Source organism: Emydura macquarii, unplaced genomic scaffold (genome assembly GCF_026122565.2).
Source record: "Emydura macquarii macquarii isolate MOO-44397 ecotype Brisbane River unplaced genomic scaffold, CSIRO-AGI_Emac_v2 contig_3328, whole genome shotgun sequence".
NCBI lineage: Eukaryota > Metazoa > Chordata > Testudines > Chelidae > Emydura > Emydura macquarii.
Genome location: NW_027133465.1, coordinates 5,201,258 through 5,225,023, shown reverse-complemented (window position 1 = coordinate 5,225,023; position 23,766 = coordinate 5,201,258). Strand labels below are relative to the sequence as shown.

The 23,766-nt window shown below is 44.7% G+C and overlaps 1 protein-coding gene across 6 annotated transcripts in view; it reads left to right on the top strand.

The window, feature by feature from the left end:
• GDPD5 (glycerophosphodiester phosphodiesterase domain containing 5) overlaps positions 1–23,766 on the top strand; it is a 308,016-nt gene that overhangs the window by 280,349 nt on the left and 3,901 nt on the right. For 4 of the 6 annotated variants that reach the window (XM_067533310.1, XM_067533314.1, XM_067533308.1 and 1 more), the window contains 4 exons: positions 603–760; positions 6,277–6,424; positions 10,285–10,367; positions 18,526–18,638. In XM_067533310.1, coding sequence (XP_067389411.1) covers positions 603–760; positions 6,277–6,424; positions 10,285–10,367; positions 18,526–18,638 — 502 coding nt within the window. Of the gene's footprint in view, positions 1–602; positions 761–6,276; positions 6,425–10,284; positions 10,368–11,138; positions 11,853–18,525; positions 18,639–23,766 lie in introns of those variants that run through there. The other 2 variants (XM_067533311.1, XM_067533313.1) reach the window with 2 other exon arrangements.

The following is a 23,766-nucleotide window of genomic DNA, read 5'->3' as shown; positions in this document are numbered from 1 at the left end:
ATTGTTAATTGATTAAGCTAATATTGGTACAGTGCTTTGAAATTGGAGTTGGAAGTGCTAAAAATTGCAACGTTTGAATGGATTTAGTGCTGCTGGATGTGAAGAATGGCTAGTCTGAGCCAGGCATAATTCGGGCTGTTGGTGGAAAGCTTTTCCTACCCAGCTCTGCCAATGCCCCTTTAATGTTGACTTACAACATCTTGGTATCTTTTCCATGGGTCCTTCCTGTGTTGAACTGGATGAAGAGTTTGTTTTGATGGGTGCAAAGTGCATCTTGGCACGAAACCTTCCAATTCCTTACCCTTGTCCTGTGGATTAGAGTTTGAACCCACGTCTCTGCAGGTGAAAGTCTGGAGCCGAGACCCCACAGTGCCCGCCAGCCAGCCCCACATTCAAAATGCAGTCGAATAAAGACGTGTGAGGCTTTAAGCTGATTATAGCATTAGTGCAAACTCTCTCACTTGGCTGTGCTTCCCACTTCGTTGTACTGCAAACAGCTCAGAGCCCATATTCCTAACGCCTTCCCAGCTGCCTTCTTTGAGAATCATCTCTTTAATCAGAGTGGCTCAATTTATCGACTCTTTCTCTCTCTCTCTCTCTAGGTGATGTGGCTACCCAACATGGAGCGGCAGCTGGTCAGGCAAATTGCGCCAGGTTTCCAGCAGACTTCTGACATCAAAGCAGACGCGGAGCGCTTGAGACACAAAGGCATCAAGAAGCTGAACCTGCGGTACACTAAGGTCACCAGTGAGGACATCAGGTGCTGGCCTCATTGGTGTGAATTTCCGTTTGCTCTGTGCCTGGAAGTCATGCTGTGTGCATTTCACAGATCCAGAGTACGTAGCTGCCCCCTCTCCCATTCCCGCTGAGACTTGCTGTGCTCTCAAGCTGTGGTCAAGCCTGCCTGTAAGGAACCGGGACCCGGCGCTCAACCCACAGGTTCTGGTGATCACAGTGGATCTTTCTGGCCTTGGAATCTGACAGTCTTTGGCCTACCAGGTTCCAGGCAGCTGCTGTCCTTTCACAGCAGAGAACTGCTCCCACTTAATAGGGCACATAGCTGGCTGTCCAGCGGGAGCTTTGCTGTCTGGGGGTTGTGTGTGGGGGGAGTGTTTCTATAGAGTGATGACATCATTTTAACCAAGAGCAGACTCCATTTTCCCCTTCAATGGGCCTATTGTGTCTGCTAGTACATGGGTGACAGCAGGAAATTCCCTCAGATACTGTGCTGGGAGTGGAAGACCAAGAGAAGTAAAAGGACTGTGGAATGGTGTGACATCCGCTCTGTCTGTTCCTCCCTTTTGAGTGAGAAACCTGCACTCAGCTGGGTTCACCTGCCCTATTGGCAATCAGGAGTGAAAGGCACACAGGCCTCCTTTTCTTGCCATACCATTTCCTGGCATATCACATGGCAGTGCGCCCACAGCAGTCTCTTGTTGCCACTTGATGATTCAAGGACCTTAACGTCTCCTACCACAGCCCCCTTGCTTTTGTCAGACCTGCTTCCTAAGCTACCTCTGGCAAAGGAGAGTGAGACATTAAGTCAGGCTGAAAGTACAAGAAAAGAAGTGAAGAGGATTATGATTTCTTGTGAATAATTTCCTAAGTAACACATCAATCAATGGAGCAAACCAAGGAAAGCAGCAAAGGGAGGCTGGGGGGAGTGGTAGATACACTGGAGGGTAAGGCTAGGATACAGAGTGACCTAGACAAATTGGAGGATTGGGCCAAAAGAAATCTGATGAGGTTCAACAAGGACAAGTGCAGAATCCTGCAGTTAGGACGGAACAATCCCATGCACTGCTATAGACTGGGGACCGATGAGCTAGGCAGCAGTTCTGCAGAAAAGGACTTGGGGGTTACAGTGGACAAGAAACTGGATATGAGTCAATAGTGTGCCCTTGTTGCCAAGAAGGCTAACGGCATATTGAGTTGCATTAGTAGGAGCATTGCCAGCAGATCAAGGGAAATGATTATTCCCCTCTATTCGGCACCGGTGAGGCCACATTTGGAGTACTGTGTCCAGTTTTGGGCCCCCCATTACAGAAAGGAGGTGGACAAATTGGAGAGAGTCCAGTGAAGGGAAATAAAAATGATTAGGGGGCAGGGGCACATGACTTCTGAGGAGAGGCTGAGGGAATGAGAGGATGGAGCTGGGCTGTTCTCAGTGGTGGCAAATGACAGAACAAGGAGCAATGGTCTCAAGTTGCAGAGGGGGAGGTCTTGGTTGGATATTAGGAAAAACTTTTTCCCTAGGAGGGTGGTGAAGCATTGGAATGGGTTACCTAGGGAGGTGGTAGAGTCTCCATCCTTAGAAGTTTTTAAGGTACGGCTTGACAGAGCCCTGGCAGGGATAATTTAGTTGGGGTTGGCCCTGCTTTGAGCAGGGGGTTGGGCTAGATGACCTCCTGAGGTCCCTGCCAACCCTCATCTTCTCTGATTCTGAATGAGATGATGAGAACATCCTACAGGCATTTTATGAAGTGACCCCAATAAGGCAGGGCAGACTCTCAAGCCATAAACCTTTCACAGTTTTCTCCCTATGTTCCATAGCACTGGTTGATGCGGTGGTTGCGTCCAAGTGGGACGTCAAAGTGGGGCAGAGAGGGATACTGGCAAGCAGGGGCATATCTGAAACAGAGCTCATCCCCTAGGCAGTGTGGCTTAGTGGCTAGAGCATTGAACTGGGACTCAGGGAACCTGGCTTCTGTTCCCGATAGTGCTACTGGTCTGCTGGATGTCTTTGGGCAAGTCACATCGCTTGTTCATGCCTCGGTTTCCTCATCTGTGAAATGGAACTAGTGATCCGGACCTCCTTTGTAAAGTGCTTTGAGATCTACTAAGGAAACGGCTGTCTAAGAGCTAGGTAATATTAGTGTATATAGAAGCCTCTTTTTTCCCCTGACCACAAGAACACAGTTACTGTCTTGAAGACTTGTCAGTCACGAGACAATCAACTCAACTTTAAAGTGTTGAGGGGCTGAAGACTCACACGGAGGTCCTCATAAGTCTCTCTCTCCCCCTTTGCTCCAACATGTTCTTCCAACCCCTGACCTTTGCTATTGGTAGTCTAGCCAACCCATGGCCGGAAGCCTTCCTCCATCCTCACAGAGAGTGTCCTCCAGCAGAGCCACCTAGGAATTGACCTTATTTTCCAGTTTTCAGGTATTCTGTTCTGGGAACTGACCAATTTAGAAAGGTTTACAGGATTGATGTCTTGAGGGAGCAGTAGGTGGCTGAGATGGGCCTTTAATGACTTCTCAACAGAATCCCTTTCCAGGGAATAAATCTATTGTGTTATTGCTTCTGGGTTAAGGCTTTGACACTAGCTCCTAGTGGTCATGAAATAGGTTGCTTAATAAAAGTTTTATGAACTACTAATTATCAGCATGGAAGAGAGGATACAACATATAATGCCCAGTGTTAAAATCTTCTCCTCCATGACAGGCATTCCTTGGTCACGTGAAGACCTTGATCTCACAGCCCTGTGATGCATTTTGATGGCGTTGCATGGATCTCAAAGATCTTTCCTGATTCCTTTTTAGTTATTTACAAAGTGAGATTCCCAAGACATGGGACAGTCCCATCCAAACTGGGACTACTGGGAAAAACGAGACCACCGGCAGCCCTGAATCTGACTCCTTGAGCAGTAATGGGTGTTGTGTAGTTTAAATACCTATGCCGCATTAGTATGTTTTTAAAAGATCCTGTGGGAGAAGAGATTTGTATTGTGACGATCTGGCCCATTTCCAAGTGAGGGTCATGGAAGCACAAGGAGAAAGTGGCGAATTCTAATAGCTCTTTACATGCAGTCTGGTGTGTGACGAAACTAAATGATCCTTTTTTAAATCAAAATATTAATCTTCCGATTCTCATTCTAATACCGTCTTCAGAGGAAGTTTAGGCTTCATATAAAGCACATCCAGCTAGTGTTTCGGCCTGATTAGCAACTGCCCTTTTTGTCTCTTTCATCTGCTCCAGAGCTGCTGCTGGGAACCTGAGATTTAGGCTAAGCTCCCGATTTCTTTCAGAAATTACTTTGTGCAGATAAATTTCAACACTATCTTTTAACGGCCCTCTTTAAATCGCCCTTGTCTCATCTTTAATTAGCCAACACAGTGTTTCTTCTTTGTAGTGTGTGGAGTTTGAATTGCATAGGGTGTGAGTCAAATGACTTCCGCTACTAACATTAAATAGAGGAGAGATGTTTTGCCACTAGAAGGCCTTGCTAATTTTTAGCATTTCTTGCTGCCAAGCTTGACTTTATTCCTCAAGAAAACATAGGGAAATAAAACAGTTTGGGAGGAAATAATATTTTAGAGCTAGAAACGACAGTAGGTCTTGCTTTGTAGTTAAGGACTGTTGACAGAACTGCCGTGTATCGTATTGTAACTGATGCTGGTTTTTAAAATACGGATAGTTCACAACATACAAGTGTTAAATGGTTAAGGCCCAGATTGTGCAACTGCAGTACATGCTGACCCTGACGACCAGTGTGGGGCTGCGCTGCTTTAGGAGAAGCTGTCCAGATATGTAGATGGATCCAGGCCCTGCTTCCAAGAGCTTATGCTCCCAGAAGCCCAACAGGATGGGGAAGGAATGAAGACAAAATATGCCCCGTAATTTTCAATGCATGAGAGGCAGAGTGGTCCAGTGATAGGGTGTTCAGAGACTTTGCTTCTCTTTCCAGCTCTGTCACTGACTTGGGCCTTGGGCAAGTCACTTCCCCTCTGTGTGCCTCTGTTTCCCTTCCCACCCTTTGTCTTGTCTATTTAGATTGTTCTTCCAGCATATGTACAGCACCTAGCACAGTTGGGTCCTCTTGGTATTGCTCTAGTGGAAATAAATACAATCTTTTTAATTCTAAATCCACATCAATTTTTCCCCAAATGCACCACTCCCCTTTGTTAGCTGTCAGATTCTTTCTACTAAAAAGTTAACTCTCTAATGGTAACTGCTGCATTAAACTCAGTTAAACTGAATCCTCTTTTTCTGCTACATGCACTAAGTTTGCACAAAGCGGCTGCTATTATGAATATGGCTAATCAAAGGTCACTGCCTGCCTCTCTGCTGCTGAAAACAAAAGCAGGCCACATTATGTAACTGTAGTAACCAGCTCTACAAGGAGCAATCTTATTACTGCATATTAGCCCTCTGTGCGGAACAATACCTTGCCCACCCTTTCTCCTTTCCGTTCGTTGTCTGTCTCTTGGAGATTTATGGAGAAGCGATGCCCACCTAGCAATTCTGTGATGGTTTGTCTAATCCTCTTGGTGCTGTTCTGTGTGTTCAGCAGTCTCAAGAATCGAACCTGCCATGCCAGCAAACTTAAGGCACTGTACGGTTCAAACAGACATTGCCACAGTCCTACAACACAATCATTAGTGGGGGAGCTACCGACCACACAGACTGAATAAATCCTGATGAAATGCCATTCTCTACCCAAACCCAAAGTGTCCTAACCACTGCTTTCAAGAGTGCTTAACTTCACCCTCAGCATTCAGCTTTGTGCTGCCTCCGTAATTATATATAGCCTTGGCCATCTTCAAAGTACTTGGTTAGTATGAACTGATCATTATAATCCCCCACTGAGGCACGTAAGTATTAATTCTATATTACAGATAAGGAAACTGAGGCAGATTGACTTGCCCAAGACCACAGACAGGATCAATATCTGGATTGCAACTCGAGGGTTCTTGTGTCCCTGTCTTGTGTTCTTGCCTCTGGAGCAAGCCTCTTGAAAAGTGGATTCAAGCATTCAGGAGAGTTGAGGCCTCTTTTGTTTTCAAACAAGAGCCCCATAAATCTATGTCTGGACATGGCAGGAGAGTGAGAGCATGACTTACTTTTAGATCGGTCTCCAGGTTAATTAAGTGAAGTGCCCTTTAAGTATCATAGGAATCCGTGATGGCTGTTAATTTTACATCACCTAATTAGGTAGGCATTTTAAAAAATGTGTCCAGCATACCACCAGGTGGGGCGGGAGACTTATGTATATCTAAGCCAGAATCTGCTCTGTTGAGTGAATAAAGCTTTTAAGATCAAAATATTGGATTAATAGGGTTTAAGGCCAGACGAGACGTGTTGTGATCTTGCATTTCCCAACGACCTACTTCATCAAATTTCCAATCTAGCCAATATTAAAAAGATGACACTAATCTCCCTTTGTATCAATTTCGTGAGAGTCACCCATGTGTAGGACATGGCATTTTGTATCCTCGGTACGCTGTACTTACAGAGATACTAACCTATCGCTCTGTTGTTTTTTCTCGGCAGGGAATACACCACCGCAAACCTGAGCGTTAATCTCTACATTGTGAATGAGCCATGGCTGTACTCTATCCTGTGGTGTGCTGGCGTTCAGTCTGTCACCTCCGACAGCTCACAAATCCTTAGCAAGGTGCCTTTTCCCATTTGGCTAATGGTAAGCAAGACCAGATGTGAAACATCCATACAGTACATATGATTCGCTCCACTGTGATACCTTTAAAAAACAGGGACAGCTTTCTGGGTGTGTTCAGGGCAGCTCGGGACTCTAGAAGCCATATATTAGAGGGGTAGTTTCAGCGGCGTGCTACCAAAATTTTAACGAGGGACTCCTTTGGAAATGTTCTCTCTCAGACCTACAAGATTCTCTGGGTTGGATATTTTTCCCTCTTTCCCCTAGCAAAACTCTGTCTTCATACTCTTCTCCTATCCCAAATCCATCCGTTCTTCCACTCCATGCACCTCTAGCCTCGTGCCTTTCAACACACCATGCTCCCTCTCCCCAGTACTGCACTGAGGAACCTCAAGGTGCCCCTCTCACTTGGCAGCAGTTCCTAGCAGCAGTGGTGGTGGTGATGGCGGCAGGTGGGTTTTCCTTAAGTCTGTCTATGGGATGGTAAGTGGAAAGTGGATTTTTTTTTTTTGATGAGCTGGGTGGTCAGTTGGATAAAGGGGTCTCTTTGGTTCCTGACGGGGGCAGGTCTCCTCAGCTGGTGGTATAAGTGACAGAGCTGAACTCCTCTGGCTGGTGGATGGAGAGCAGAGCTCTGGTCCCTTGCCCAGGTCCAGCCCTGGGCGGGCAGGCACCAGCCAAAGGAGGGATGGGTTGCAGTGGCTCCAGGATGCATGCTCCCTGCAACACCAGCTTGGCCCTGTCTCCTAATGGAAATCGAGCAGGGCTGTAGGCCTTCTGGAGAGTAAATTGTGCAACTGCTGTCCCCCATGTGCACCTGGTGGGGGCTTGCCAGGAAGGGACCATCCATTGCAGCGGCTGTCACAGTGGCAGCAATAGCGAGCATGCTCAGGAAGAGCTGAAACTTTGAACAAGCTGAGTCGCCTTCAGCATTCCAGGGCACATTGTGAAGCTAATTTTTGCTTCCTCCCCACTAATATAATCAATTTCTATTGGTGATTATCCCTGTATGCCGTGGGAGGGATTAGATAATGAAGACTGGCCCTGTCAGCTGAACCACCCTGTAATAATGACTATCGTATAATTCAATATAACATTCTTGTAGAGGGGAAAATCCCAAAGAAACCCTCCAGATCAGCATTTAACTTCAGAAAGGGGAGCTATGCAAAAATGAGGAGGCCAGTTAAATGGAAATTAAAAGGAACAGTCTCAACAATAAAATGCCCACAGACTGAAGGGAAACTTTTTAAAAACACCATAATAAAGGTTCAAACAATATGTGTACCCCAAATTTAAAAAAAACAAAAACAAAAAACAGTAGGAGGACCAAAAAATGCCACCATGGCTAAACAAAGCAAAAGAGACCAGACATAGTTTAAAAATTTGAAGTCAAATCCTACTGAGCAAAATGCTCTGGCAAGTCAAGTGTGAAAGCATAATGAGGCAGAACAAAAAATTTTTTGAAGAGCAACTACAAAAAGACACAAAAACTAACAGCAAAAGAAAAAAATTGTAAGTACATCAGAAGCAGTTCTATACGTGCAGTTTTCCATTTAAAACTACATTTCCTGTATATTTTGCTATGAAAATGTCTTTTGTATGGCACAGCAACTGTTATAACCAATAATATATCATTACAGGAGCAGATTTTCAAAGGCACATAGGACAGACATCCAGCTCCAATTGAAAGTCAATGAGTTGAGTGCCTAATACCCATTTGTGCCTTTGAAAAACTTCCCCCCGAGAGATGAGCCAGTGTTTGAATATACCTTGACAAGCACTGCACTGAACTGATACTACATTTGCATGATTGGTATTGGGTGAGCTCATGAACAGAACCGATTTAGTGTTCAGGTCAAAAATACCCTCTCTATGAACAGAGGGCTTCCAATGAATGGCTTCCTATAGCGAAACTGTATACAAGTCGAACTGTGAGATCTGACTGTTGATTGCCCAGGTCTTGAACCAAATGAGCTCAGTTTTGTGTATCTCTGCAGAACAGATGTGTTCACTCACCCATGCTCCCTTCCCTGCAGTGCTCAGCATTTAGGAGATGTGGGGAGATTTCCGCTCATTGATGTGCTGCAAATGCTGTCACACACAGTGTATATGAATCAAAACACCTACTTTTTCTTTACAAAAATAATCATATTTAACTTCTAAAGGTAGTATTTCCTTCCAGTTGAGAGAGAGCTGTTTGGAAACCAGAATTTCCATCTCATCGGAGAAGTTTGATATTCAACACTTGGTTTTTCAAAATAACGAAAATGTTCCCATGAAATGAAAAGTTCCAAAAAAACCTTAAAATTGGGAATGCAAATGACAATGAAAAACTGGGCATTTTTCCATCAAAATATTTAGTTTTGAAATGCTGACATTCTGGAAATGTCAATTCAAAATTAAATGATTGGTTTTGAATTTTCTTGCCACAAAATTGGAAAATATAATCAATCAACTTTTTCCCACCTAACCATTCAGTTTCAACAAAATTCTATGTCTTGTCCAGAAATTTTCAGTTAAAATTTTTGACCCACTCTCAGATGTCACACGTGTGTCTGATGCTTGTTTTAATACGTTTAGTGTATATAGATAGATGGAACATATTCATTCAAACATCAAAAACCCGACTTAATGCAATCTCATGGTTTTACAGTTCATAAATGCAGAGATTTAAAACTCCATCAGAAATGTTGGATAACTTGGCGCATCCTGCTAGTTTTATGATACAACTTTTACAGTATAAACTGTAGTATAGTCAGCCACACTGAAACAGACCAACAGGAGTGGAAGTTGTTACATGCAAGGAGGTAGAATATTCCTTGCTGAAGGAGTCATAGATTCCAAGGCCAGAAGGGACCATTGTGATCATCTAGTTGGACCTCCTGTATAACACAAACTATAGAATTTCCCCCAAATAATTACTACAGCAGATCTTTAACCATTACTGGTCACCGCTCCATTGAAGTCAATGTGGCTACAACCATTTATATGAGCTGTGGATCTGTCACCGAAATGTAAAAATATGCTTAGGCCTGCATTTTTAAAAGTATTTAGGCATTTGTGCCCTCAGCATTGCAACACCTAACTTATTTAGGAGCCTAAAGCTCATTTTAAAAAGGGATCTAGGTACCGAGGAGCCAAAATCCCATTGGCAGTTGGTGGGATTTTGGCTTCTAAGTGACTAAATCTCTTTTGAAAATGAGCTTTAGGCTTCTAAATCAGTTAGGCACTGCATCGCTGAGCCCAACAACATTTAGGCCCAGGTTTTTAAAGGGATTTGAGTGCTTAGCTGAATCAGGGCCTTACTTTTCATTGGGGGCTGAGTCCAGGCCAAGTTTCAAACTTGAGCTATATTTGCTCTAGTAGAACGTTCAAATCAAAGTCTGGCTAGAGAATTTCCTGAGTGTATTTTTTCAATTCCCCATAAACTCAGAAATCACCAAAGGCAGTTTAATCTCCTCTCCAGAGAGAGACCAGACATGGAAATTTTCAGCCCAAAGGGTGACGGTTGAGAAAACTGTGAGCATGTGAAAAGAGGGTTAGAATGGATGCTGCTATGCAGATCTTTCCTGGCAATGTCGCTGTTGGTTACATCTTTAAAAACAGAGATGGGCAAAATAGCAGGTGGTTTTGATTTGGCAAAACCCTGTTGATGAGGTTTCGTTGTTCTTTAAAAAATAAGAACCAGGAGTAGCTTTGGGATCCAAAATCCTGCTGCTCTGGTGTGGTTAGGGTAAAAAGAAGTTTTGGTCCATCTCCAGGGCATATGTCTATATCATGAGGTTTGTGATATTTCTGCATACGATGATCTAGTTAGAGTTGAACAGTCTCCAAATTTGTACAAACTGTAAGGTATGAGGTGAACTTGTCTTTTTGTCTTCCAGACTCCAGACGAGTACAGTCTAATCTGGATAACATCTGATCTCATTTCATTTGCCATAATTGTAGGAGTTTTTGTATTCCAGAAGTAAGTAGAATTATTACAGATCAACTCTCATGTATTTGTGGTGTGTTTGTTCATCTCAAGGGTGTGGAGATAAAAGGGAGGTGCAGTGTTCTCCAGAGCTCTTGCTTATAAAGACATTTATAATCAGCTCCAGTCCTAGACAGTTTACTTATTCCCTCTCTCTTCCACCCTCATCTCAGAGTTATAACCAGTTGAATGAAGATTGCAACGAATGAGGACTGCAGAGAAGGCGTACTGGGTTAAAGTTGGCAGGGTAATTGCTATGGCAGTAGAAAATGTATGTGGGAGAGAACTGTACATGCTTAGGAGAAATGGGCACCACAAGGAAAATGGGAATGAGTTAGAATGAGAAGAAAGCTCTGTTAGTTGGGATGTTTTTAAATTGGAACATTTTGTCGGGAAGAAGAAAAGAATGACTTCACTGATCATCTAATGGTTTTACAGTTCAGGTTTAGCTTGACGTGTGGAGAAAGTTTCCTCACCCTTCACTAAAGGAGAGAGGGAGCCATAACTTTTACTGGCTAGTACTGGAAACTTCAGCAAAGACACCATAGCTAAGGTTGCATTCAGTTTCTTGCTTTATCTGAAGGATGTCTTCGTAATGCATGTAAACATGCAGAATGCAAACTAAATTACCCCACTCGCTCATAGGGTAAAGATTTAATTTTCTGGCAAGTTGCAAGTAAATCTACTTGTTTGAATTAGGGGTTAAACGAGTTCATAATGACAGTTTAGAGGAATGTCTACAATGTTTTTGGAATCTTTTTACAGGTATCACTCACCCAGGCTACCCTGTCCTTTGTTTATTCTGGGGGAAACCCTGGCACATCCCCTGAAAATTGCATTTACTCCCAAGAGGAACTTTTCATCACAGTTATGACAATGTGACGTGGCTGTCCTGGAAAACCTGGACTCAGAAATAGACAGTCTGAGAACAGCAAAACAGCAGTATCTGCCTAAGGAAATATGTCATTTTGAAACTCCACCTTCTCCTTTTCTGAGTTTCTCTTTGTAACCTTCTCTTTTTGGCACATATAAACCACCACAGCGCATGTACTGAATGAGCTGCAATTTCCATCCTTATTATTAGCACAAACACTGTGGCATTAGGCACAGCAGGCTCCTATGAAACATCCGCTTCAGCTTTGTGAGCTAGTGATTTCGATATCACGTTGCCCTGACTAATTTGCTTGGTGGTTAATTTCCAGTGTGGATAATTACCTTGCTATGTTTGTAATGTGTTACAGTAGAGTGTCTGCAGCTGTTGAGAACTCCACTTACTGATTGTATTCCCTGCCAGCGACTGCAGCTGTTGTACTGTATCTGACAGGCCTAGTTCTACTCAGTTATACCTTTGCCATCTGCTGCATTCAGTAACCCAGATTCATAACATGGGTAACTCCAAGGCAGTGGAGTTATGCTGGCAATGAGTTTTGTTCATTGACTTCATTGTTGTGGCATAAGTGTAACTGACCAACAGTTTGGTTCAATAGCCTCATATCCAGAAACCAAAAGTAAATCTGTAAATGGATCAGAATTTTGGCTATATTTTGCATCTGAACAATATAGATTTTGAGGCCAGGAAGAGACCATTATGGTCATCTAATCCAACCTCCTGCATAACACAGGCCATAAAATTTCACATGGGACTAAAATATGATTTCTTAAGTGGCATGTGGATCATACAAATAAAATAAACCCTTCCTCCAAGACAAACGCCAGATAAAGAAATGTACCCTGGACCAGTCACAAGGGTGTGACTGTCTATTTTACTCTCTCTTTGTTTGGGATTTTTGAGGCCAGAGTGACAACCATTTGACTTGACCTTTCGTTTCAGAGTCTTCATGTCTTTCCTAAAGCAGTTCCGTAGCAATTCCTCTGAAACCCTTCCAAAAACCTGCATCTTGAGACTTTCCAAATGTATTTAATTTTTCTGAGCTACACCTCTTAAAACTGGGCTAATTTAGATATTTACCCAGGTTGCTGAGAGCCTGGAGAGACAGGGATAGTTTCCAGCAATCATGGATTTTAAAATTCTTGTACTCCCTGTTAGATTTTTTTTTCTTGCAGCTCCTCATAGATTTAATTTCTTTAAATTAAGGAGAGGATTGATAGGGAAGAAGGGTTGTATAAGAAACAGAAATGGCCAAAAAAGGAATGTAAAGAGCATGGTGAGAGATGAAATGAACAGACAATATGAAGGAAGAGGTAGAATTATTATTATGGAAGTGCCTGCAACCCCTCAGTGCTGTACAGCTGAAAGAGGTAAGGGGCTCAGAAATACTCTTGGTGACCATATACAAATTCAGACTTGGTGCAAGCAAGGAAAGCTCCAGTTCACATCGGCAGTACCTGCTTTCCCCAGGGCTGAATTTCCACCACTTGTATTTACCCCGGTAGCTCACAATGTGTCTGAGCCCGGTAGGGTCATTACTCAGAGACATATAGTCTGCAGGGTTAATCAGTTACAGGTGAGTATTAAAACCACCCATAGCCAGAACTCATTTCCTTCCAAAGCATCTCTTCGTCTCTTTTAAAGACTGAAAATTAAAAAAAAATCAATAACAAAAATTCAATGCCCCAAATTCCATTTGCTGTATCTAAAGCCAAGGGATTTCCCTTTGCAACCGTGGAACTGGGAACCTACACTGACACCCCGGGAGTTTGTCACACAAAGGGACCCATTCCCATGCCTCATGTCCTTCTCTACCATGCAGAAGTGTTGGTGCTGCATGGAGGGAATTCAGAAACCGACCCCAGGTGAATCGTTCTATTTATTTGCTGCAGCGATTTAGCTCCTGGAAGACAAGCTCAGAATTTGACCCTTGTGAAACTTTGCAAGTCTTGCTGGGCAAATCCAAGTTGCTTCCTTCACCCCAAGGATGAGGCGATGAGTTGGGATGAAGCCACACCTTAGATGTGTTCGTTCTACCCAGTACAAGTGGCTTTCCTGCATTCCACAGCCGGGCTACCATTACCACGATATGTCAAACCTCTGCGGTTTCGCTAGAGGGGAAGTACTGACTGTGATGACTTCTAACCAATCTTTTTTGCCTTCTTGCCTTGTTTATTTTTTTACTGCTCTGACTGTTGTGCATGTTCCTCCTCTTTCTCTCTGCTGCATTCTGGCATCTCACAGCTATCACATGATCAGGTAATTCTGGTGCTTTCCTCCTCCTCCTCTTCTCATCCCACCCTCCTCTTTCTTTCTGCTATGGCTTCACTGCAGACTGGGATAGTACGGAACACAGCCTTAATGACGCTTTAAGTGACACAGCTCCACAAATGACCACGACTGTCTTGCTGAGAGTCTGAAGAGTAACTTATTTAATAGTTACTAAAACTGCGCAGCCTCCTATGTCATGTCCAGCTGACCCTTCTAGAGGCACTTGGACAACCTACATCAACGGTCCAAGCCACTACCATTGGCAGGAGTATTAATCTAGGATATCTGAGCATCTTTTAATTAGGGAACCTCTGGTAAACCCTGATGCACTCTAAGTAGAAATACCCCATTACAAGATCACCCTCAACATAGGGTTTTTTTATAGGCCAGTCTGCTCTGTTTAGTCCTTTCCAAGTTAACAAATTTGGCTTCACAATTTATATAAAATATTTCAGTGTTTTTACCCCACCGTTGCAAAATTTCAGTTGCCTGTGAGAAACGGGAAGGCATTGTGGTGCACTGAGTGACCAGTAAAAGCTGTTCAAAACTCTTAGTCAATATTCTGGACCAGATTCTGTTCTCAGCTATATCAGCATAATTATGTAGCTGTGGAGTTACTTCACATTTCTCCTGATGTCCAGATCACATATCACAGTCTGGCTTCTTGTGTATGCAGCTGACATCACGTTATATCCTTAAAGCTTAATGTGTTTGCTGTCCAAGGAAAAATGCAGCATCATTTTTCCCACATAGTCAAAGTGCTGTCTTTCACTTTTCATGATTTTCTTGCCAACAAAAAGGTATTAGCAGGGCCGGGGGATTTAAAAGATTTGTCCATCAGCTACTGCACAAGTCTGAGCTCAGAATCTCTCAGATTCTCCTGTCACTTACACCACTGTAAACCAGGAGTAAATCCACTGAAGTCAATGGCATTTCACCAGTGTAAGTTGGAAGAGAATCAAGACCTTAGGACACTGGACTTGAGGCTCCCTGAAATACTATTCTGATTGTTTATTTTATTGGCTGTTTCTGTTACTTTTGTTGCTTTGAAATCTGTCCTCTCTCTGTAGTAAAGCCTCCACTTTTATTTCTAAGTTTGAACCAAACTCTTCATGTATAACCTTCTCCATGCGTTTATCTCTGAGCAATGAGATTGTGTTACTGAGAAATGTCCTCGTCTGTCTCTCTTTTTTTATTTCCCCGCCCTTGAATTCAAGTGTTTGCCATTTGTAAATATTGCCTGCTAGAAGGTTCATGACAGCTTGCACAGTTGTCCTCAATCTGCTGAGTAACTGGATCTGTTGTTATATGAAACTGTCCTGCATTGATGCCTGTTAAAAAGGTATCTTGCTAGCAAAAGAATACAATGAAAGTTATTGGAATGTTACCATGGTGGAGCAAATTCGTCCCCAGGTACATAGGCTCAATTCACATCAACTTCCTTGAGAAATGTGTACGTGTTTCTGTGACTCTTCATATCCAAGATGATCAGAATAGAGGTGTTAAATGCTCCCTGCGATGTTTTAAAAAAAAAAAAAACCGTGCGTACAGCATTTCATCTGGGACTGAGACTACAGTACCCTGACTCAAACCAATGTGTAACTTTCAACTGAGTCTAAAAGCAAAAAGCATGGACCCCATTTTACATTAAAAACCAAAACGTCTTGGGTTTGTAGGAATAATTATAAACAACATTAGGATTCTGTCTTGTTTTTGACTGTCCTTTGCAAACTATAATTTCCACTAGTTAATTAAAGGCATAATTTGCGTTCGGCCTAATTAAACTTATAGCTGGTTCTTTACATTATTCTGACAGTCCAGGTGTTGAGATGATTGAAATATGGGGGTTGCCTTTAAAAGCTCACTGCTAATAATTACCATTCAGTGAGGCTGGCCATAGCATTGCCCTGCACCTACATTAGGAAATAACTGTGCTAGCCTGGTAAATTCTGACTGCTTAACGTCAGCCACCATATACTTCATGCTTACAACTGCATGCAGTCTGCAGACTGTGGGCTCTGTTTAAAACTCCTCATGCAGGCAAAACTCCCAATCACAGGGACCACTGCGATCAATGGGAGTCTTGCCTAGCTAAGAATCAGTACCCTCATAATTCTCCTCTGCCACCCTTCCAAAAAGCTGGGGAGGAGAGGGGAGTAGCAGCCTGTCCTAAAAGTCATTAGATTGCAGCTATTTCAGTGGCTAAGCATCCTGCCAGCAGATCCCCTCTCTTATATGCTGAGCAGGCTCTAATTTATGCACTTGCACTGAGCACAAGTAACCCGTGTAAGGGAGTAGATCTGTTTTACCACCCCATTCAGTCACCTCTGAACTTGGGCTCTGTGTCTCTGAACCAAATCTCAGCCATGACCTAAAATGTCTAGTACCGCTGGGCCTTTCCTTTAGGGATGGGACACCCTGACCTACCTCTAGACTTGCAAATCAGCCAGAACTGATGCGGAAAGTTGCAAGTACCCAAGAAATATATAGGGCAGAACTTCACACAGACCGTTTCGTTGTGGGCTGTGACTACAGAGAGCCTGATCCTATGAGACGCTGAGTATCTGCAATGCCGACTCCAATGGGCGATGAGGGCCCCAACCTTTCATTGGGCTGGGTACTGACGGCATAAACCCTTTTCTTCACTGTCAGTGAATGGCTCAATTTAGCACCATTGAAGAGCGCTCAGGAGGATGTTTATTTAGCAAACCATGCTCAGCTCCACCTTCTCTGGCCTCATCTAGGTTGCTTCTGTACATGCCTTGGCTCTATCAGCCCAGTGTAGCTTTGTCCATCACATGCTTTTTTCCTCTCCCTTGTAAGGAGCAATCTCCTTCATCTGTCATCCGGCACGCCTGCTGTTGTGCAGTGTTTTATAAAGAGTACAAAGTGCAGAAAGGCTACACAGAGCAGATTCCTCCTGCCTGGGTGTTCCTAGAACCTTTAGAGTACACTTTTTTTATGTTTGCCGGCCGTGGGCCTGATCATGTGAAGTGCTGAGCACCCTTAACTCATGCAGACTGCAGTGGGAAATTCTGCACCGCGCGGTAGGTGCTAAATGCCTAGCGAGTTAAATCCCTGTATGCAGTCGTATTAACTTACCTTGTCGCGCCACGAGGTGGCGCCAGATAATTGGAAACCTGACAAGCTATCATCAAAGCTTTCCGTTTACACTGATCCTATTTCTTGATGAGAACAAGCTGAGATCCTTTTTGAAAGCTAGAACCTTATATACTTCCTGCCCACAAAGGAAGAGAGTGGAGCAACTTGGTGGTGGGAATCACACCCACGTATTCAAAGGCAGTATGTGACCCTAAAATCCAGAACATAATGCAGACGAGTGTCCACTTTGCTAAACTGTTTCAGGCGCAGGATTTCTGCTCCAAATATTATCTTGGCAGCTGGTTTATTAGAAACAGGGAGATGTTTGCTCTAGGAAAGGCAGTTGGATGAAGTTCCTCAAGCTTAAAGATGTGACGTCTAACATCCAACAGGTGTTATTGCACCTAGAAAATAGTATGCACCCTAAAGATCAGTAGCCATTAGTATTTATATTAGGGTAGCACCCAGTGGCCCCAGTTGGATTGAAGCCCTGTTGTGCCAGGCACTGTACATACCAATAGGAGGAAAGAGTCCAATCTAAACAAACAAGCCAACAGAAGGGGTGGGAAAGAGGAGTACAGAAAGGTGAAATGATTTGTCAAGGGATGCTTAGTACATCAGTGCGATCTGGGGAGAGTATCTGGTTCCTGGTACCCAGTGAAGCACCTTTACGTGCTATGCCTCATTGTCTCTCATCCTGGCCTCCATCAGAGTAGGTTCAGCTTAGCTCTTCACTGTATGCTTTCAGGGCTGAAGTAGTCATTAGCTCTGAAGTGTAATTATCCATGTGCTAGAGGGACTTTCCCGGGCTAACAAGGGGGAAAAAAGTCCTCCCCTGAGTTGGTAGCAATTCCTTAGATAATTAAAAGTGAATTTTTAAAAATCTGGTGTACTTTTCACAATGCTTTTTACATTTATTCAGTTTGGGCAATGAACCTCAACCTAGATATTTTAACTTTTATGGTTGTCACCTTGTTGGATTTCATCGCTCTCCCAGTGTTCTGGGTGGCAGAAACTTCAGGAAGATGTTTAATTTCATTGATACTTTAACATGAAAAATTAACAGAACATTTTCCCCTCAAACCCAAAATGTTGGATCTAGGTTACCTGACTCTGTCCCCCAATCAAGAGCAGTCACTAAAGTGACCAAATCACAGCACTTCTTGCTGTGCAGTATTCAAACCTACATCTCAAATCACCTGTTCTGTGTTATCTATGGACAATAATATTCAGAGTTACAGTTTTAAAAAAAATCCCATGAGCTTTGCAAAGGGATACAAACACTCATGTTTCAGGGCATAAGCCATTCTCTAGTGGGGCTCAGGAAGAAACTTACCTTGGGAGCAGGTCATTCCATAATTTCCAACTTTGGGGTTACTTTCATCTTCCTATGAAGCTGCTACTACTGATGTCTTCCTTATGCATGTCTCTGATTTGTCTGAAATATTCATTACTATTGAACATTTTCCTCCCATAATTAGTCTGTATAAATTTAACAAGGGGGAAAGATGAAGGCACTTTCACAGAAATGGTTTAATTTATTTTTGCGCTTGATTTCCCCACTCCCTACTCTAGGGGGGGAGGGGGGGAGGGAAAAACCAGGAGCCAAAATTCTCCAACTCGGATACCTAAAATTAGGTCACCTGATCCATATTAAATGACATGGTTTCAAAAAGTGACTGACAATCATGGGAGCTGGGAGTGATCAGCACCTCTGAAAATCAAGCCATAGCTGCCTAGCACCAGGGCTCTAGTGGAGTAAAGCCATGTTTCATGGACAGGGTTTCTGACTTTGCATATGTCAGTGGCTGCTTGCTTAAGAGCCTCTTAGGTCATTAGAGGATAGAACTTTTGAGGACAGACCCTTTACATCCCTCTTTTCTGCTGCAGATGGCGTCTGGGAAGCATAAGGACCTACAACCCGGAGCAAATCATGCTCAGTGCTGCTGTCCGCAGGTCCAGCAGGGATGTAAAAATCATGAAGGAGAAACTGATCTTTTCAGGTATGGCCACTTGAAAGTGAGATCCTCAGAATGTCGATAAGTAAAGCCAGGGTAAGAGGGATGAGTTCTGCTCTTATCTTGCCATCAGTTAGATAATGGAGCCTTTTGTTACTGTTACCAGATTTGCCCGTTACCTTAGGGTGCGCTCATTTATTAGGGTTACATTCCTGGGGGGTGGAGGGGTTCTGTAATTCTATCAATATACTGCTTGTGTCACTTGTGTTTCCATACGGAGCTCTGCTTCTTCCTTCTGCAAGTCTCCTCCCAATGGAGCTACCCTGCAGGACCTAGGTTTTCCAGGGCTGGTTTCCTCCAGCCCCAGAATCAGTTGAACACACACGTACACGTGCACAGATTAACAGAGTGCGTCTGAGCACACCGGGTTGATCAACACTCCCAAGCTGACCCCTTATATCTCCTTGGACTCAGCAGGCTGGGTCGAGCAGCACTTCCAAGCTGCCACCCTCATATGCCACAGGTTCAGCATGTCCCTATCCCCACTTTCACGTTACAATTGTTCTGGTAGTAACCCCCTTGATGAGCAAACCCCACAGGATTTTTGGGCGTTACAGGGATCTTTGGCTTAGCTAAGAGGAGCATTGTTGCAGAGCAAACAGGAAAGCCAAGAACACGCAAGAATAAATGAAGTTCGGAGAGAGTCTGGCAACCAATTTGATTACAAAAGTTATTTTATTGCCAGGTATATAAAACTTATGATACTAGTAGTAATAGCCATACAAGGAGAGACAAACAAACCAAACACTTACAATATTACACGATTTCAACTGGGGAAAATCTAGCTCAAATATGATTACAAAAGTCAGGTTTAGAAAGCTATACCTGGAGTGAGAGAGAGAGTTGGGGGTCTTACCACTCCGTGAAGCTTGAACCAGTCGAGGTTCCCAGGTGGTGGTTGTAGCTGAGGATCCGGAGCGCTGGAGACAGGCAGAGCCCCCAACCCGATCAGTCAGGAAAAGGTGAAGCCCCAGTGGAATTGATGCAGCTTTTGGATCCAGGCATCAGAACCAAGTTTTGGACTTGGGTAGGGGTTTTTGTAGGGAAGAAACAATGGTCCAAGGGAGGACATTAGGTTTGTTTATGGGTAAACGGAGTATACCAGAGCTGTTTTGTTTGAGCTGGACTATAGGAACTGATCATTCCTGGCTAGGGGCGGTGTTCCTTCCAGGAAGCTCACAATGCAATTAGGCAGATTCAGTATTTGGATTTGTAAACGTTCCCTGGCGTGGGTTGCCCTCCCTTACTGTCAATTTCCGAGGGAGGCCACGTCTCCCGGCTCCTATGCCCTGTGGAGAGTTCTAGCAAAAAGAGGGAAAGTTAGCGGCTCCAGGCCCCTTCGGCCCTGCTGGGCAATCCCACCATCCTGGGCCCCCCCGCCAACCCTCGGGGGGGGGGCAATCCAGTAGGTTGGAGCCCAAACCCGCAGTTGGGGCTGGGCAGGCCAGGTAGGAAGCTACTAGCCCTCTGCAGGGCGAGCAAACAGTTCCTGACCCAGACCCTTAGGCAGGGCTGGGCTGGTAAATCGGGGAGTCTCTAGCCCTCTGCAGGGCGAGCAAACAGTTTTCCGCACAGGTCCTTAGACAGGGTGAGGCAGGAAAAAGGGAGCAGTCTCTAACCCTTGGTAGGGCAAGTCAACAGTTCACAGTCCAGGCTGTCTGGCCGGCAGGGTAAATGGGCGGTAGCCCTAGGAAGGGCAAGCAAATAGTCTAAGGCCCAGGCCCATAGACAGGGTGGGCAGACAAGGCTCCTTCCTCCCCCCTTTCCTTGGAGCACCTTGTCCCCGAGTCACGCTCAGCCCCCTCGGGGTGACTCTGCCAGGGGGAGCTTCCACAACCCTTTGGCCTCTCGATCGGCGGCAGGTCCAGCAGCTCCTCCAGGCTGGAAGGGCCAAGTACCCCTCGGGTTCATGGGGTTGGCAGCTCGGGCAGCTTCTCCAGGTTGTAAGGCCCTCCTCTGGCTCGCAGGGCTCAGGTATCTCTGGCGGGTCCCCTGGGCCTCAGCCCTGGCAGCCTCTCCTCAGGGTAATGATCAGGCCCAGGCCCCAGCATCAACGGAGAGACGTCCTCCTTCCTCGGCTGCCGTCTCCCCAATGAGCTAGAAGGCCCACCCTTTATACTGCCTGTCCTGCCTCTCCGCTTCTGGTCAGGTGGGGATGAACTTCCGGGTTCCTCCTCCCCGGGGGGTTTGCATCTCCCTTGCCGTCAATCTCCGAGGGAGGCCACACCTCCCGGCCCCTACATGATGCCAATAGGGAGTTCATGACTGGAATTGGTCTGATAACTGCTGAGCTGGGGGTGTGCAGGCATAGCTTCATTAACATGGGAGCAGAGATCCCCCATCATGCTTCTTCTCTGTCCCCGAGTTCAGTGCAGTCCGTGCCTTGGAATCTCTGTTCTCCATTCTGGATGCTAATGGAGATGCTTCCGTATCCCATCTCCAATGGAAATGAGGCTAGGGGAGTTGCCTTAATCCTGTCACCCTTGCCCGGGGGTTTAGGTGTGTCTCCCCCTGCCTTTTCACTGCTTTTTGTAAGTCTGTCTTCTGATCAGTTCTGGTTCAAGCAGAGGCTGGGAGTGGGGGGAGTCCTTTGTGAGTCAGACCGGCTGGGTACTGCTGGTTCCCCAAGAACACAGAGCTGACAGGTAACAGTATCTCAGCTGCCATCCCACTCTCTGAGCATGCCTCTTACTGGAGATATTGACAATAGTGCTACAGATCTAAGTGGACATTTGACTTGTTTATTGACTGCTAAGATGGATGGAGAAAGGGCACAGAGGAGAGGAAGAAAAATCAAATATAAACCAGTCCTGAAGTAACTGAAAATCTGTGCTGGGATCATGGGGTTAACAGCAAGCCAACCAGCCTCCTAGTGATTCGCTCAGCACTGAGAGTGCCACTGATGAGGATCTGACCCTGCAATCCTCACTTTCGTATGACCACTAATATTAAGGTGGGAGTCGGGCTTGCAGAGTCGGGCCCCAGTATTGCAGTGTGGGAGTGCAGAATGATAACTGAAGCTACTGCCTTGTCAGGAAAGGTCCATCAACCACTGGCAGGACCCTGATCTTGTAAATCCGTATAGGATCTGTCCAGGCACAGCTGGGGTAACTTACTAGGAGGTGGGGCAAACCCCAGGGATGTTGAGTGTTTACAAAATCATGAAGCTTTGTGCAGTTGTTAGTAGTGGAGTATTAAGAAATGTATTGAGTTGGACAATTTGATATTAAAAATAATCTTCAGATGATGATTTTTTTTGTATTACTGTAGTAACTAGGAGCCCTAGTCATGGGCCAGGATCCCATTGTACTAGGTGCTGTACAAATACAGAATGAAAAGATCCAAAGAGCTGACACTGTAAGTATAAGACAGGAGACAGACAGATGGGAAGCAAGGAAACAGAGGAGATACTGGCCAGCACGATAGGCAGTGGTTTCTGCACACCAGCAGCCTTGCCATTGATAAGCGTTTTGTAGGAATCACAGCAGAGGAGACTTTTGAGGAGGGATTTGAAGGACAACGGGGCTTTAAATGTAGAGTTCCCTTCTCTCCAGCGAGAACGAGGGGCAGCAGGATCATGCTATGGTGAGAGCTGAATGGAGTGTAGTGGGAAGAGCACTCAGAGCTGTTGATGGTGGAGAAGCTGTGGAAATGGGGAGAATGTGGAATGGGTTATATAGGGAGGTGGTGGAATCTCCATCTTTAGAGGTTTTTAAGCTGTGGCTTGACAAAGTCCTGGCTGGGATGATTTAGCTGAGGTTAGTGCTGCTTTGAGCAGGGGTTTGGACTAGATGACCTCCTGAGGTCCCTTCCAACCCTCATCTTTTGTGATTCTATGATAAGAGGGAAGTAAATGGCGAGCTGTGCAATGGGCTGAATGTCCCTTTTACAGCATGTGTAGGAGGCACTCAACACGTTCAGACAGTTTTGTTTGCAACATAATTGCAGCCACCTCTTTCAATATCAGCATAATAAGAAAGTGATACTTGGCCTTACAGGTAAGCGACTATACCATCGATACGACATCTGATGCACCCGGCATCAAGGGGTGGACTATACCCTGTGCTGGAACACTCATGGACTTCGTGGTCTACGGGATCTTTTCCATCTCTAACTGTGACCCTGAGCACTGGCCTGTTAGAAGAAATTGACTCAAATTTTCAGTTTAACCTGGCTTCATTGAGGCTCTTTAAACTATCTTGCAGCTTCTAGCCACTAGATGGCATCTGAAATTGACCTGATTCATTGTTCTTTAGATGATAAGAACAACTGCGTGCTAGCACAGGGGATATTAGCTGGCACTATACGGGTGAAGGATTCTGAACAGGCTGCAGGTCTAGGGCACTGGTCTGGGAACTAATGACTGCCCAAGCACATGCTCTTCGCCCCCCCCTTTCACCTTCCTCTAATGCTTTTATTTTCATTAGCATGTCATTGTTCCCAGCAGGGGGCGCACTTACCACAGGATTGTCTCAGCTGATCTGCATGCCCTGTTGATGTAGCCCTATAGCCCTGTCGGTCCCAGGATATTAGAAAGACAAGGTGGGTGAGGTGATATCTTTTATTGGACCAACTTCTGTTGGTGAGAGAGACAAGCTTTCCAGTTTCGCAGAGCTCCTCTTTGGGTCTGGGAAAAGTATTCAGAACACAAAGTACACAAAGGTTCAAAAGTACCTTTCCCAGGCCTGAGGAAGAGCGCTGTGTAGCTCAAAAGCTTCTTTCTCATGCCAACAGAAGTTGGTCCAATAAAAGATATTACCTCTCCCATCTTGTCTCTCAATTGATATGATAAGAAAGGTAATAGTGCATTTGTGTGAAGAGAATATTTTAGCTTTGGGAGATCAAAGTTCACACGTTAAGTCTGTAATTTTAAAGTCTTAAAGATCATGAATACAATAATTTCTCCTGCAACCTTTGTTGTTCTCATGGTACTAGCCACTAGAGACCCCATCAGAAATCAGACCTTATTGTGCTAGGCGTGCACATAACAAAGATCTTACAGTCCAAGTTATGGACCTAATTCTGCTCTTCCATACATGGCTATAAACTAGGCTAAAGCCCAAGGAACCCAGGAGTTACAATGATGTGGAAGCCACGTTAATCAGACTAGAAT